The sequence below is a fragment of the Megalobrama amblycephala genome, linkage group LG7, assembly GCF_018812025.1.
Source record: "Megalobrama amblycephala isolate DHTTF-2021 linkage group LG7, ASM1881202v1, whole genome shotgun sequence".
Lineage (NCBI taxonomy): Eukaryota > Metazoa > Chordata > Actinopteri > Cypriniformes > Xenocyprididae > Megalobrama > Megalobrama amblycephala.
The window spans coordinates 32173010-32188980 of NC_063050.1; the positions used below are offsets into that span (position 1 = coordinate 32173010).

The 15971-nt window shown below is 36.7% G+C and overlaps 1 protein-coding gene across 1 annotated transcript in view; it reads left to right on the top strand.

Annotated features, from left to right (window-relative positions):
- raph1b (Ras association (RalGDS/AF-6) and pleckstrin homology domains 1b) overlaps nucleotides 1-15971 on the top strand; it is a 63274-nt gene that overhangs the window by 23309 nt on the left and 23994 nt on the right. Inside the window, 2 exon segments of the mRNA XM_048197086.1 lie at nucleotides 14272-14396; nucleotides 15815-15917. Coding sequence (XP_048053043.1) covers nucleotides 14277-14396; nucleotides 15815-15917 — 223 coding nt within the window. The 5' untranslated portion in view covers nucleotides 14272-14276.

A 15971-nucleotide genomic window follows, 5' to 3' on the forward strand; every position in this document is an offset into this window, starting at 1 on the left:
ACAGCCTCAAACTCATTCAGAATCAAATGTAAACATCCAAATAAATACTATACTCACATGATCCGACGCATGCATGCAGTATGCGTGACGAACATCTTGTAAAGATCCATTTGAGGGTTATATTAGCTGTGTGAACTTTGTAAATGCACTGTATTATAATCGGAGCTCGGGGGGCAGGGAGCGCGCGATTTAAAGGGGCCGCAGCCTGAATCGGTGCATAGTTAATGATGCCCCAAAATAGGCAGTTAAAAAAATTAATAAAAAAAAATCTATGGGGTATTTTGAGCTGAAACTTAACAGACACATTCAGGGGACACCTTAGACTTATATTACATCTTGTAAAAACGGGGCACCTTTAAAATATTTCTGAGTGATTTAGAGCACAGAAGAACTCAGTCAGATAAAGTCTTAAGAACCTCTCCATGCAGACTGGCAGTTGTGCATAAAGTTGCATTTCAGCCACCCCTAACCAAAGCTTATCTGTTTAATTTACTGATGTTTATTGTATTGATATGTTATTTGCATAATGATTTGGAACATAGTGTAAAGAGGTCATGAACTGCATTTTTTATTATTTCATGTTTCCTGAGGTGTACTGATGATGCTAGTATGATTTTTACATTAAAAAATTCTGAGCACATGAATGCAGTAATCTTGTCATTGCAGTGTAGACAGCGTCATTGATTATAACGGGAGTTTTGGTGAGAGTCCAGAACTCCAGTCACTGATAAAATTGGACGGTGTGATTGACAGCTCCAGCTAGGGGTGGGCGATATAATCAAAATCTTATAACACGATAAGAGTAATTTTCTTCACGATAACGATATATCACTATATAGTTATTTTTGCAATCACAAAAGTAAACAGTCAGTGATAAAAAATTAACAAAAAAACTAATTACGAGCAATAGAACAAAGACAAAAAAGAAACCTGGAAAAACTTCAAGCACTAGAAATAAGAATTATAAAAGTTTTATAAAATTATTAAATGTACAAAAACACTGCATAGTCTCACTGTATAAATTAAATATAAATGTATTCTTATTAAAGTTTTTTTGTGGTTTGATTAACGTTAATGACACAGACAGCAGCAGGTGTAATAGGCTGCTGTTACTTTAAGACCGAATGCACTGATACACATGGTTTTTCTTTCTCAACTGTTTACATTCACTTAAGACATAAATGACTGTGTTTATGAGAATACTCACAAAGACTGGTATTTTGACATATAAGTGTGTGTATTTGACCGTTCAAAGCCAATAAGGTAGCAAAAAGAACTCCGTTCAGTAATCACACGCTCTGTGAGTAGTGGCTTTACATGTGCATCTCTCAGACAGTGCGCGCATATAGTGAAATGAGTTCTCTTTTGATGCTTATTGCCCTTCAACGGTTTAAAATCACTTGTTTTTAAACAGCAATGATTAAAAATGCATGCAGATGATAGGCATTCATGACAGCACAGCATAGAAACGTCTCATGAGTGTGTAACCGCGATAGAGACAGTAGTCCAAAACCACTACCGGTTGACAAATTTCTAACGGTTAATCATGTCTACTGGCACCACCCCTAGCTCCAAGGGTTCTTCGATCGCTTTCTGTATATAATTTAATAACAGTTTTGAATTACAGATTATTTTCATGCTACTCAACAAGGAACAATGTGAAGTTGACCATTAAGTCACTGGCTTGATTTACTGGCACAGCAATAAACGATTTTAAGACAAAGAATATCTGATTGTACATGAATCATTACATATCAAAAATCACTGATAACAGATTTGGTATTAGAATTAACATGGTTACTTGCATGTTGTGGCATTACTGTTGGGTCTGTATCTTACAGTAAAAGTTTGTTTACAAATCCTGCGTCGAAATTGCCACTGATTTACCAAAGTGACCACACTGAAATGTACCTAAAAACAAATAATGCTCTACTGAGACATTCACATAGTTGAAAATAAATAACCACTTTCCTAGCATTAGGATCCTTTGGAAGGTAATGTTGTTTTCAGTCCAGTGATCCTGTATCTCTTCTTCTACATCATCGCATCTTTGGCCTCGCTCACTGGTGCATTAGTGAGATAAGTTGCGTTGCATTGATCTGATTCTGCAGAGGCGGTCTTTCATCGCACTTATGTCATAATGTGACAAATCTGAAATGAGTCATTTTCGGAGCTTGGTTTCAATAAAAACTGTTTTTGAACTAACAAGGTTTTGGGTTTTGAAAATTACAGGATGTTTTTATTGTACAATGACCTCTTACATGTCAAAAAATAAAGGAGAACTGATTTCTCAATTCATGACCCCTTTAATACAGGGACATAGTGGGAAACTGGGGAGGTGGAGGGAGCAGTAAGAAAGAGACAATTCTGCAATAAGTGAAAATGTAGAATTAAGAGAGTATCCTGAGGAAAAAAATGAGAAGGATAGACTGACTGAGCAACGGAGATATTAGAAGAATTAACCAGTGTTGTGTAAAGTTATTGCGTTGACGTATGAGATTCTTATTATTTCTTTGTTTTTAAAAAATTAGACTTAATATGTTTAATTCTGTAATTGATCTGTAAATCAAACTCACATGGAATGTTTAACAGGTCATGTTCATTTGTTTTCAAGCAATGAAATCTCCTGTTATAATAATAAAAAAAAAAGCTGTCTTGTATGATGAGTCTCTTATTTACATTGTATTTACACTTTCTTGGTTATAATGAAAGGATTTGTGAGCTTGTTGTTCTTGTTGAATAAAAAAATGTTTCAATAGCGTTAGGGATTGAATTCTGACTAACTTACTGACAAGCACCTCCGTTAGGCCATTGCGTTCATGCGCTCAACAGATATGATTGTGATTGACTACAATGCTCAACGCTTGTAAAAACACACTGTAAAAAGAAACCTTTGACGGTCAGAGAGCACTCAAACAAACATGAACGAATGTTTGAAAGCAGCGTCTATCAGCAGCTACCAAAAATACTCTGTACTGCAGAAATGCTGGTACCACCAATTTTTTTTAAAGTACCACCAGGTAGTACTGGTATATTCGACAACACTACATGTGAGTGACATGTTGTCCTGCCCTCTCGACAAAAAAACGTCATCAGAGATGAGAAGAGATGTTTCTGCAAGATCGAGGGGAAGTGATTTTGATTAAAGATTATGAGGGCACATTAATTTAAAAAATGATGTGCACAGATAAATCATTTATAATAATTCAGTATTCCATATAAAACATGAATTGTTGACAAACATTTTGATTTCATGGTGACTTTGAATTCACATACACCGTCAACAGCCTCTGACTCACATCAATATGTGACTCAGCTGGATACTTCGCATAAATCAGAGAGGTGTGTGGAGTCATGCCCTCACAGAGTATTTTAAGGGCTTATTTTAGCAATTACGGAGTGATTCAGCAACATCAGCTCAAGACTTGATGATAGATTATATGCACAGAAATGTGTGTGTGTTTGCACTAGTGAGGCACCGGAAAACAGTGGACAGGCAAAAAAGTGGTGAATCAACAAGCTTGAGTAAACATCCAAATATGTATTTTGAATGTCTCATACTAGTGATTTTCCCTGAATTTTACCCGTGTGTGTGTGTCTGTGTACTAAATAAAGGGAAAATTATCCCTCAGGTTGCATTCTTCTCTCACTGTCCTCTATTTCACTCTGCTCTTAAGATGCTTGATTTTTTTTCTGTCTTCCTTAGAGCTGATCTGTGTCCCACTGCACTATACAGGAATGTTGTCATATGCCATCATCCGTCAGAGACCGTCTGGCATCATACACACGCATGCACGCACTCATCTAATGTTTTAATTGAAGATTTTTTTGGAGCTTCACAATTGCTTTGCACATGTGATATGATGCTATTTCTGTCTAGGGTGTGAGCTGCATTCAGCTGTTTGCTTTACAGTGAGAGATGATGGATTTTTAAAGTGTCTTCAGCTCCAGATGCTTAATTTGTTAATAATTATTCATTCTAGTTTCTAATTTCTAGTTACTCATTACCAGGCCTTGACACTAAAGACTTGTGAAGCAGTTGATGAGAGGTAGTAGTTATTTTCAAAAACATGCATGGTTTTTCATGCCCCAAATTCTGATATGATGTAAATGTGCCTCGTTTCCTCACATGCCCTCACAGAGCCAATTCTTCACTTTGCGTAATGCATGACAAGAGCTGAAGAATAGATATGTGAAAAAGCAGAGCTAAAAATACCCACTGCACTCTACCCACCCAAATTTTAACCTCTTTTAATGAAACATCCATTCATTGCTGCCCATGCAGATTACAATCAGACACTTGTTTGGCAGTACAGTAACATACTCTTTAAATGTCTCAATGTGACATGTTCATAGGTCACAGGTAGGGTTTTGGTCACAATGACTGCTGTGTTCTTAAAGCATTTACAAGAGTGTTGTGTTAGAACACAGCTGTTACTACAAGTTATTAAAATGGAGTGGGTCAGTAAAAAAAAAAAAAAAAAAAAAAACGATGTAGAGAGCTGAGAAATTAGGAAAATGAATGGATTTAGAGAGATGTGACAGTGGAGAAGGAGGGATTCTCTTCTTTCTGATATTATTTGTCTGATCAGTTTAATGTGGAATCACACTGATGTAAAGTGCTCTCAAAACATGACAGTGCTGAATGTGGATCATAAAAGCCCAGATATACTCACTACACAGTTCTTTTCCATTATTCACTTAGGGGTAAAAAGAAGTTCGAAATACGTAACCAGTGGTATACTGTTAGCGAACATCTGACACCGCCCACACTGCTGAGAGCGACATTTAGATGAATCTGTAAATATGTGCTGCACGCATCCAGTAAAACAAAGTAAACACAACAGAAATGACAGTGGTGAGAAAACAGCAGTTAAGAAAGTATCTAATCGAAGCGATGTGGACATGTTTGCACAAGCTCTGCAATTTGGCTCTCCTGTGAAATAGATTGCTTTAAATCAAGCAGCTTTATTAAATACAGTGACATTGTCACTTTCGATTAGAATTATAACTTAATTTTCTATTATAATGCGGCTTTCCAGTGTGCTTAAGTTTTTTTCTTATGGACATCTGGTGGACTGAACAGAAGAAGTGAGCAGAGACAATTTCCACATCAAAGAAGGCGGAGCCTCAGAGCACCCCTACCTATTACGTAATCGCTATTGACCAATGGTGTTACGAAGGTGTTTAGCAGCCAGACTTTTCCAGAAAGTTTGCATTGGCAAGCTGTTTCGAACTCCCGAAACAGACTCCAAATGAACTTCGTTTTGGCCTGATTTTATCTGAAATGACATCAAACCAGTTTGTTCTTCGATTTTGCTTGAAGTATAACGGGGTGTTGGTATGTATATGGTCATAACTGACAGCGTGATCCAGGATCATTGCATTGAAAGTTCAATTATTAAGAATGTTTTGATTCTCACTGGAGATTACAAAATGAAAAACTATATTTTATACAACCCCAAATCAAGAAAAGTTGGGACATTTTGTAATACTCAATAAAATCAAGAATCTGTGACTTGTTAATTCTCTTGTACCTTTGTTTAACTCACAAAGTACAAGATTTTCAATGTTTTCACTGGCCAAATTAATTCTATTTTGTAAACATAAGCAAATTTAGATTTTGATGGCTGCAACACATTCCAAAAGAGTTGTGACAGGCATGTTTACTACGGTCACATCACCTTTTAATTACATTTTTTAATCAGTTGGGAATTGAGGATACTTTTGAAAGTGGAGTTTTTACCCAATCTTGCCCAAGTTTTTACCCAAGACATCTGCTCAACAGTTAGTGGTCATTGTTGTCTGATTCTCCTTTTCATGAGGGGCCATAAATTTTCAATAAGAGACGGATCTGGACTGCAGGCAGTCAAGCACATCCACTCTACGGTGTAGAGTGTCTACAAAATCACTCTGATGTTGCACATGCTGAATGAGGCCTGGCATTGTCTTGCTTCCCAGGAAAGATGTCATCCTAATGGCAGTTTATGTCTCTGTACAATCCCATTATACGCCTCCATGTCAATGGTACCTTCACATATATGCAAGTCACTCATGCCATTTACACTGATGCACCCCCGTACCATGACAGATGTTTGCTTTTGCACCCTGTCGCTAATGAATGTCTGGATGTCCCTTTTGTCTTTGTGACTGAGAACTCGCTGTCCATTTTTTCAACACATTTCCACTTTTGGACCATCTGAGATGAGTTCAAGTCCAGAGAACTCGACAGCATCTCTGCATAGACGGCATCTCTTTCTCCTTGCGTAACAGAGATTCAAGTTGCATTTCTTGATACAGCGACATACTGTTAAGTTACAACGTTTTTCCAAAGTACTTCCGAACGTTTTTAACACTTTTTAACACGGCAGAATGATGGTTTCTCATGCAGTGCCATCTGATGGCTCGAGGATCACGCACAATCGACAGAAGTTTCCTGCCTTGCCCTACACAGACTGAGATTTCTCTGAATTCCCTGAATCTTTTCACAATATTATGTATGGTAGATGGTGAAAGACCTAAATACTTTGCAATCTTGCATTGAGTAATGTGATTTTTTTGAATTGTTTGACAATACTCCCATGAAATTTGGCACAAAGTGATGAGCCATGACCCATCTTTGCTTGCAAAACTGAGTCTTTGGTGGATGTTCCTTTTATACCCAAATATGATACCCTCCCCTAATACCAATTCACCTGCTAATTGTGGACTTTCTAAAAAACTTGGATATTCCGTAATCTTTTCATTATTCTTTTACCTCTGTCTGAACTTTTTTGGAGTGTGTTGCAGCCATCAAAATCAAAATTTGTTTATATTTACGAAATACAATTTGACCAGTGAAAACATTTATTTTTTTTCTTTGTACTTTTGTCAGTTAAATAAAGGTTCAAGAGAATTAACAAATCAGATACTTGATTTTGTTGCATTTTACAAAATGTCTTTGTAACAAAATCGGTTTGTATATCCATAGAGATATTATTTGAACCATAAGATCTGTAAATATATAAAACATTATTATTTATATTTTTCAAACTATTTATTCAGGTGCAATATTTATTAACAACTCTTTAATGGAAACTGTACACTTATTTCAAATTCATTATGTATAAATGACTTAGGCTTAATACATATTATGATGTACAAAGCTTATACTTAAATAACTTATACTATTATATGACAAGCTGTTGGGGGTGGGATTTGTTTAATAATCATAAAAATAACCTTCATTTTCTTTATGCAAAATGTGCTTTATTATAGTTGTTCATTTTATTTTTATGTTGGGGATATGTTGTTGACTGGCTGTGTCTCAGTGAGTGTAGTGCTGTTACTGCAGACATGTCCACAGGGAAGAGGTCATTTGGGTTCTGTCTGTCCTGACATCAGTCACTTTGCTGTTTTAACATCACTGTGTATTCAAAACTACTGGAAAGGACACATACACACAAACATTTCTCCTTTTATGTTCGAGTGTTAAGTTAATTCAGAAGTTGGCATCTGCTGGAAAGTGATTTATTAGATTTGAATAGCACTCAGAACCCTGTGTTGTGTGTGTTTTGCCATATGTCTTGTGTTTGGGTAAGGCTGAATAATAACATTAGCACACATGCCTGTGTGTGTGTGTGTGTGTGTGTGTGTGTGTGTGTGTGTGTGTGTGTGTGTGTGTGTGTGTGTGTGTGTGTGTGTGTGTGTGTGTGTGTGTGTGTGTGTGTGTGTGTGTGTATTTGTGGCCAAGCTCATGTAGCTATGCACACTTGTGCTTTTGTGTATTTGTGCAAGAGGTCAGGGAGTTAAGGGTGACAGCTGTAGTGTTTCTTGTTTCTCCGCTTTGACACTGTGTGTGTTTGAAAGAGTGAGACTGTGCACATGGAAAAGGGTGGTAGCCTGTTCACCCCTCTTCCTTTTCCTGTCCCCCTACTTGGCCAGCCATGATGTCATATTCAGGCTTGTGGAAGGAGTGTGTGTGTGTGTGTGTGTGTGTGTGTGTGTGTGTGTGTGTGTGTGTGTGTGTGTGTGTGTGTGTGTGTGTGTGTGTGTGTGTGTGTGTGTTTCAGTCTGAGAACAGCTGCTGGAGGGTGGTGGGAGAGCCTTGACGGAACAGCTCGCGGGGGAAATGAAGAATTCTGTACATCCTGGACATTTACTGTCTTTCCCTCTGTTCCTCCTCTCTTTTTCTCTATCTATCATTTGCACTTTCTTACACAAGTCACAAGTACATTTGTGTCTACTACATCTGACCTTCTGAAATGCACTAAACACAACAATCTATGTCGCGTTTTGGAAAGCTTTAAATATATTAATACAAAATTAATTATGAGCTTACCCTAGTGAAAAAATATACTAAAATGTATTTTACATTTTTACAAATACATTTGTTTTGTGTTAAGTATACTACAAATACATTTACATATTTATGTGCTAAATAAAAATACCCTGCAATTGTACTTTTGGTTTACTAATTTGGTATATTTAAAGTCTGCTAAACTGGAATTTTGTACTTAATGCACATTAATTGTGCAGAAGTAGTGCTGAGGTCCAAGTAAAGATACTTTAGTATATTTAATTGTGTTAAAGTGAAACTATTGCAAGTATACTTTAGGTACACTTTAAATATCTTGCATTTAAAGACATTATGCATTATTGCATTTAAAGATATTATACAAAAATCCTTATTTATAGTGATATATATTTATAGCTTTTAGGCATAATGTTAAGAAATGTACATTGTGCAATAAAGCCTGCTCCAAATAAAGTTTAATTATAATTTTATATCAGTATATCAAATGATGTGTCATTAAATGTTAATGGATTTAAAGTATACTTAGTATGGAATAAATGTATACTTTTTTTTTTTTTTTTATCAATTATAAATATTTTAAAATATCTGTCTATATTTTAGTATTTTATAGTAACAGTGAACTGTCATTTTAAATGACATGATGATGAGGAAGTGACATCATTTAAATCTTCAGAGGAGCCAGTTTCAAATGTTAGCAAGTTATACTCTCTATTAACATTTATAATTAGACAAGATTAATAAAGTCTTCCACATCACCCCGTCACAAACATATTTATTTAACATATTCTACTTTTTATGGTAAATCATATTGTTGATTCCTGAATGCTGTCATAACTTTGATAAGGAGAGCAGCAGTCATTATGCTTTGACACAATTCAGTTTACTATACAGATATACTTTCAATAAATATCACCCTTCGAAAATATAAAAGGCAATAATTTCATAGAATGACCCATACATTTTTTCTTTTTTAAGATTGTGTGAAGTGGCAGATGAAATACGAAGAATGAATTGTATGTCTGTTTTATACCATCACCATTGTGAGTGAGAGAGAGAGAGCTTAGCAGAGCTTAGTTTAAATCAGCAGCTGTTAAGCAACAGGGTGCCAAGATAACACACCTCTCTAATTTCCCTCTGCACTCTTTTTCTATCTCCACCTATTTTTTTTTTCTCCGTTTTCTACGGTTCCATAATTCTGCAAAATCTCTTTTTGTCCTGCACTCTCCCCTCTCATTTCCCTCTCTCTCTTTCTATTTATCCTCTTTGTGCTTGACTGATTATGCTGAACCGTGGCCGTTCGCAGTAGAGTGACTGAGGCCGTCATTAGCATCCTGCTGATCTGAAAGCAGTGAGACCGAGCAGGAGGGTTGGAATTATATATTTGTAAGACTCGATCTACTGAATTAAGCACATTGTTGACCTGAACCAACAAGAACGTGTCTGACTGGCTCTGATTATATCATGTCACTGGACTTGAAATATGCAAACCCTGGAAGATGCAGCTCTCCCTGGGGTGTCTAAAACCGTCTCATAATAGTAGTGGTTAAAACATTCGGTTTAGTGTCTCCTGTCAATCTGAGATCCGTTAGAGTTGATGTCAGCAGGACTGTGTTGTTAGAAAACACCAGGACTATCCTAACCCAAATACTGACTCTCACAGTGTTCGTTTTTTGTTTGTGTGTTAGTGCAGCTACCTTGATGGGGTTGGTGCAATATTTACGGTGTCAAGCTAATCTCAAGAACCCCTGGAGAACCGTTCTCACAGTCGTTTTACTCAAGGTCTAAACGACATAACTACCCATAATAGTATATTGCAGTGAGCTTGTTAGAAGTACACTACTGTTCAATGCTGGTGTCAGTAAGGCTACGTTCACAGTGTCAGTTTTTGCGATTGATAGACGCATTTACATAGAGGTTATGAGTCTGGAGGTTTTGAGTTCCTGTTCAAACAGAAACTTACAGTAGCGTCTTGAATAGGCCTACTGTCTGCATGAAAGTGTAATGGAGGTCAAGCCTGTATTCTTTTACCAGTAATCTTAGTGACCGTGACCAAAGTAATACTGTATCAAAGATGGTGGCGTCCATAAAACTGAAAAGTCATATCATTTTTGAAATGACAAAAGTTCAATCAAGCCTTGAGTTTATCTGTCAAATCTTCCTTAGCCTACAGCAGCTTCTATATCTGGGTGGAGAGCACAGTGTTGGGGAAAGTTACTTTTAAAAGTAATGCATTACAATATTGCGTTACTCCCAAAAAAGTAACTAACAGTGTTACTTAGTTACTTTTTATGAAAAATAATGTGTTACATTACTTTTGTGTTACTTTTTCTCACCTAGTCTGGGCTTGCTTGCTTGTTTTTTTTTTAATAACAACAAAAAAGTTCTATTTTTGCAAATGTTGAGGCCCTTTCACACCAAAAGTAAATGAATAAGCATATATAATAGAGGGCGCAGCTCAAACAAACCTTTCAGCTGTGCTGCCATTCTGGATTGAAGAATAGGATACAGGAAAAGGAAGTTCAACACTCTTATTTCTAAATCTAATCTAAAGAAATTTTTGCTTATTAGTATGGTTGAATTAGATCATTGAAGGTCAGCAGCAAATACATTGGTTAATAAAGTGAGATTAAATACATAAAGTATATTTGTATTTGTAATTCAATATAGTTAATTATTACAGGTTTGCATAAAATTCTGAGATTGCATTTCACTGTTTTTATTCATTTTGAGGAATACTGAATATTTTCATGCAAGTGAGATGAGTAAATGTATGCTCACATTTAATCTAGAACTACAATAATAATCACTTTATTTCTCAACGCTGTGAGAAAGGAACTTGTATTACTTATTTGAAAAAGTAATGCATTACTTAGTTACTTGAAAAAGAAATCTGATTTCGTAACTCGTTACTTGTAATGTTTTACCCACAACACTGGGAAAGCGGAACATTTAACAATTAGTTGATCAGGGCTGCATTTCCCAATTAGATCATTAGAAACATTGGTTTGTATCAACTTTGCTCATGATGCTTTTGAGAATAACAGCCCATGACATCACAGGTTTTCCGAGAATGCAGCTGAGTCATGAAAATTTGAACATAAGTTCAGTTATAGAATGCGATTATCACTCCTGTAAATAACTGAACTGTGTGTAAACATAACCGTATCAAGGACTCAAATACAGGACTGACAACCATATTCTGGTGCTTTGTGAACATGGCCTAAGATGTAGAAAAGCAACAGTAAAGACATAATGTACAAAAGGTTTCTAAATAATGCACCTTTTTTTAACTTTTGAAGTTCAGAAGTTCGGCCAGAGCCGTTAAACTCCATATTGCATGTATGATCCGCTCTTTGGCAGTATAACGTGAAAACGGACTTCATTCATGCCAATGGAAAGCATATTTACACTGTCTGAATCGTTCCCTATCCTCTATATAGTGCACTATGTGCCATTCACCATATAGAAACTAGTAAATGTGTGAACAAATGATCAATTTAAGCTGCAGCTTCAGCGTACATTTATAGTGTAGGAGGGGGCGGGACTTCAGATTCCAGAGAGCATTTGATTGGACAGAAGATTTGATGAGAAGCTGAAGTGCGATGTGATGTCATGAAAATCTGTGATCCATTTTAGTGGAAGTGAGAGACTGTAAGTTTTGAATGCTTATATCTCCTAAATTAGACTGAGTAAACCCAGCCTGATCTGCCTGCAATTTGATTTCGCCAGGCAACTCAGTCTGGAAAACCGTACATTCATTTCTACTGCTTCTGTTACACTTTTGTGGGAACCAATCACAGACTGGCTTATCCACCTTGCTCGCTATTGGCGGGTATAACACGATGACGATAGAGAAGTGACGGCAAGCACGACCATCAATCCAATTCCTTTTAACCTCTCGACGATGCTGAATGACTTCTTTAGTTTAGCAAACAAATCGCTCGAGTGGGTGTAAATACCACTCACTTTCATGTTGTTGTTTTTTTTTGCACAACCTGCAAAAATCGGTCGATGCCATTGCTGCTTCTGCAAACCGCTGATCAATGCTACACACCAATACAAACTAAACCTGTCTGGAGTTTTCGCGTCGCTCTGCAAAGTACGTCACCCGGATCGTTGATCTAATTGGTTGAAGGACTATCCAATTGCGTGAATAATGCTTGTTGATCACGCCTCTTGTGCAGTAGAAAATACATACAGACAGACCAATGTTCAATTTTAAATTGAGCTTGGTCTGGTGATAGCCAGACAACTCCTAAATGTGAATTGTCATTGTTTTGGAACACACCAGCTTATTCATAATCTCAAGGCTAAAATATTCATACTAAAAGCTAAAAAACTTAAATTTTGATTTCTGGGCGATTTTAAAATAGAATGGTTATTTTAAATAGTAAAAATATTTCACAATATTATTTTTTACTGCATGTTTGATTAAATAAACACAGCCTTGGTGAGCATAAATAACTTCTTTCAAAAACAATAAAACATCTTACCTACTCCTAAACTTTTGAACGGTAGTGTATATTTTAAATAAAGCTTGGTATATACATTAGTCCAAACACACCCTTGTTGGATCAAAGAGTGAAAGGGGTCATTATAGGGTTAAGGTGCGCTGCTCTCTGCTCTCCGGGGCCCCATAAAGCATGCGAGTAGTGAGAAAGTGAAAAAGATGGAAAACGATAGAGAGAATGGAGAATATGGTCTGTTCCCACAGTCTCTCATTGTGTGTAATAATAAATATAGAATGTGTGTAATAGTATATATTCCATGTAATAGTGATTGTCTCTTGATCATGGTGTCTCCTACTGATAGTGAAAGTGAATCTGGCTGTCATTAATTTGCGCCTATGCATAGTTTGTGACTCATCTGGTAGTTGTTCAGTGAAGTTCATCGTTTATCCATTCACCCAACTCTGACTCAACATGAAAAGCCTAATACGTGCTTACACGCATGCTGACTCAAGTGTTTTTGTTTGAGTCCCAATTGTGACTGTACAGCAGTTACTTTACTGTCCACTAGAGGGCAACAATCTCCTTACACCCTCACACCTCTATTCTATTGAGGTCATTACTAACACACCCAGCATTCCCTTGATTATAGTGTTTATAACTAACTAAATTATGATTTCATTGCACTCCTTTGAAACCTTAATGTTGATCTCAAAGTCAAATTAGCATGTTTTGTTGATCTGTGAGGGCTAATGTGCACGTCTGTGTGCTTGATGTAGTATAGTATCACTTATAATACTTATAAATAACACAGAAGTACTTTGAATCATTTTATTACATTATCCAGTAATCAACATAATTTTAATCATAAAATACAGCAGGGGTTGCCATGGCAATGATGGGGGTGAAAACTGATAGTGGGAGATCTAGAGAGGGTTGCTATAGCAACCATGCCAGTCTTTGAGGCAGAGCTGAGGTTACCATAACAACCACATCACACCCTCTCAGAAGGCAACCTTGAAATGATGACTTACTTTACACAGAGATTAACACTCAAGGTGTCTGACAGAACATATATAAAGATGATGGGGGGAAAAAAATTCTTGAATATGCCAGACTGACAGATGTTGTTCTAAGGGGTTGCAGTGTCAAATGAAGAATGGAAGGTGTCACATCACAACCCTCATTTAAAAGAAGGAATCAAAGGTTGCTATGGTGATGTGAGATAAGGATAAAGAGGGAGAGAGAAATTAATATCATACACTGGGTTTCATAAGTGGAAACGAAATCAATCATCATGACAACCTGTGATGTACGTCATCCTTCAGTTCACATTTTAACTGAATCAACGCCTAATTGTGTTGATGAGACGCATCAAACCCAACAAGTCAATCTTAATATTTTGGTGTGCTTTGTCACAGAGTGTAATATATGTGATGTTCTGTATGTGTGGACATGGCACACTAGTTGACACCTCATTGGCTGTATCATGTAATTGAGGGCGTGATTTTTGTGTGTGTGTTACAGCAGATATGGAGCAGGTATCAGATGATGAGCTGGATCATGCTGCTGAAGAAGACAGTGATAAGGAGGATCAGGATCTGGACAAGATGTTTGGTGCCTGGTTGGGAGAACTAGACAAACTCACACAGGTGATGCTCTCACACTCAGTGTGATATTGTGATGTATTATATCTTGAATATGATGGATTAATTTCACTTTGGTAGCTTTTTTCAGAAAGTATGAGCAATTCATTTGATTGATATAATTAGTTTTGTTTAGGGATGCATAATAGTTCACCATATTAATTGTACCATATACCATATAAGGTATTGGTGGATATATTTTTTTTCAGTATAGGTCAGTATTGGATATTGAATTGTACATGCTCATTTCCCCAATTTTTACATTTAGATTACCTTTGCCGTCATCTAATGCAATGCAAACAGGGGGCCCGGGGGCAACTAGCAGACTTTCAATGGGGGCTGGAAGATAATAATGGGACAAAATAAGCTGAAACAATTAAAAATCAAAATTAAATTCAACCCATCAACAACTGCTTCATGTCGTTCTACACCCGTAAGACCTTTGTTCATCTTCAGAACACAAATTAAGATATTTTTGATGAAATCCGAGAAGAATATGACTCGTCCGTAGACAGCAATATAATCAACACTTTCAAGATCCAGAAAGGAACTAAAGACCCCGTTAAAACAGTTCACGTGACTGCAGTGGTTCAACCTTAATTTTAAGAAGCGACGAGAATACTTTTGGTGTGCAAAAACAAAAATAACGACTTTATTCAACAATCTCATCTCTTCCCTGTCCTTATCCTTACATAGTTGCTGCAGTAAGCACAGCGTTTACGTCCGAATGCCGGCTCAGTATTGGCAAAAGCTGCACACATGAGCAGCATGATGCATGCGCTTGATGCTGATGCAGGAGCCGGCCAATAACGAGCCACCGCTCTGATATAGAACCTGGAAGCGCTGGACGTAAACAACGTAGGAAAATGACACAGAAGAGAAGTTATTTTTGTTTTGTTTTTGCGCACAAAAAGTATTCTCATCGCTTTATAAAATTAAGGTTGAACCACTGCAGTCACATTGACTATTTTAACAATGTCTTTAATACTTTTCTGGGCTTTTTTTTCTGGGTGGTTAAATTGCTGTCTATTGAGGAGTCAGAGAGCTCTTGGATTTCATCAAAAAATTTATGTTTTGTGTTTTGAAGATGAACAAAGGTCTTATGGGTTTGGAAGGACATGAGGGTGAGTAATTAATGACAGAATTTTCATTTTTGGGTGAACTAACCCTTTAATTCCAGCTATTTTTTGGTTAGTCGCCACAACATAAAAGTATTTTTTTTTACCAGAATTTAGTATTCTATTACAATCCTTAATTAATTGACCGCTTTACTTTATTTACTTTTACTTTCATTTTAATGTATTGATGTATTGTATTGATGATTATATTCATGATTTAGCTGTCTCTTTTTACCTAATCTCACCTTCCCCCACCTCTCTCTCTCTCTCTCTCTCTCTCTCTCTCTCTCTCTCTCTCTAATGTAGAGTTTGGATGATGGGCGTCCTGAAAAAGTACAGAAAGCTCCTCTCAGACAAGAAACAAACCTTGCCAATTTCTCCTACCGTTTCTCTATGTACAACATCAATGGTTAGACTACACACAGACACACACCACCTCTGTTTACTCAACATTCTCTATCAC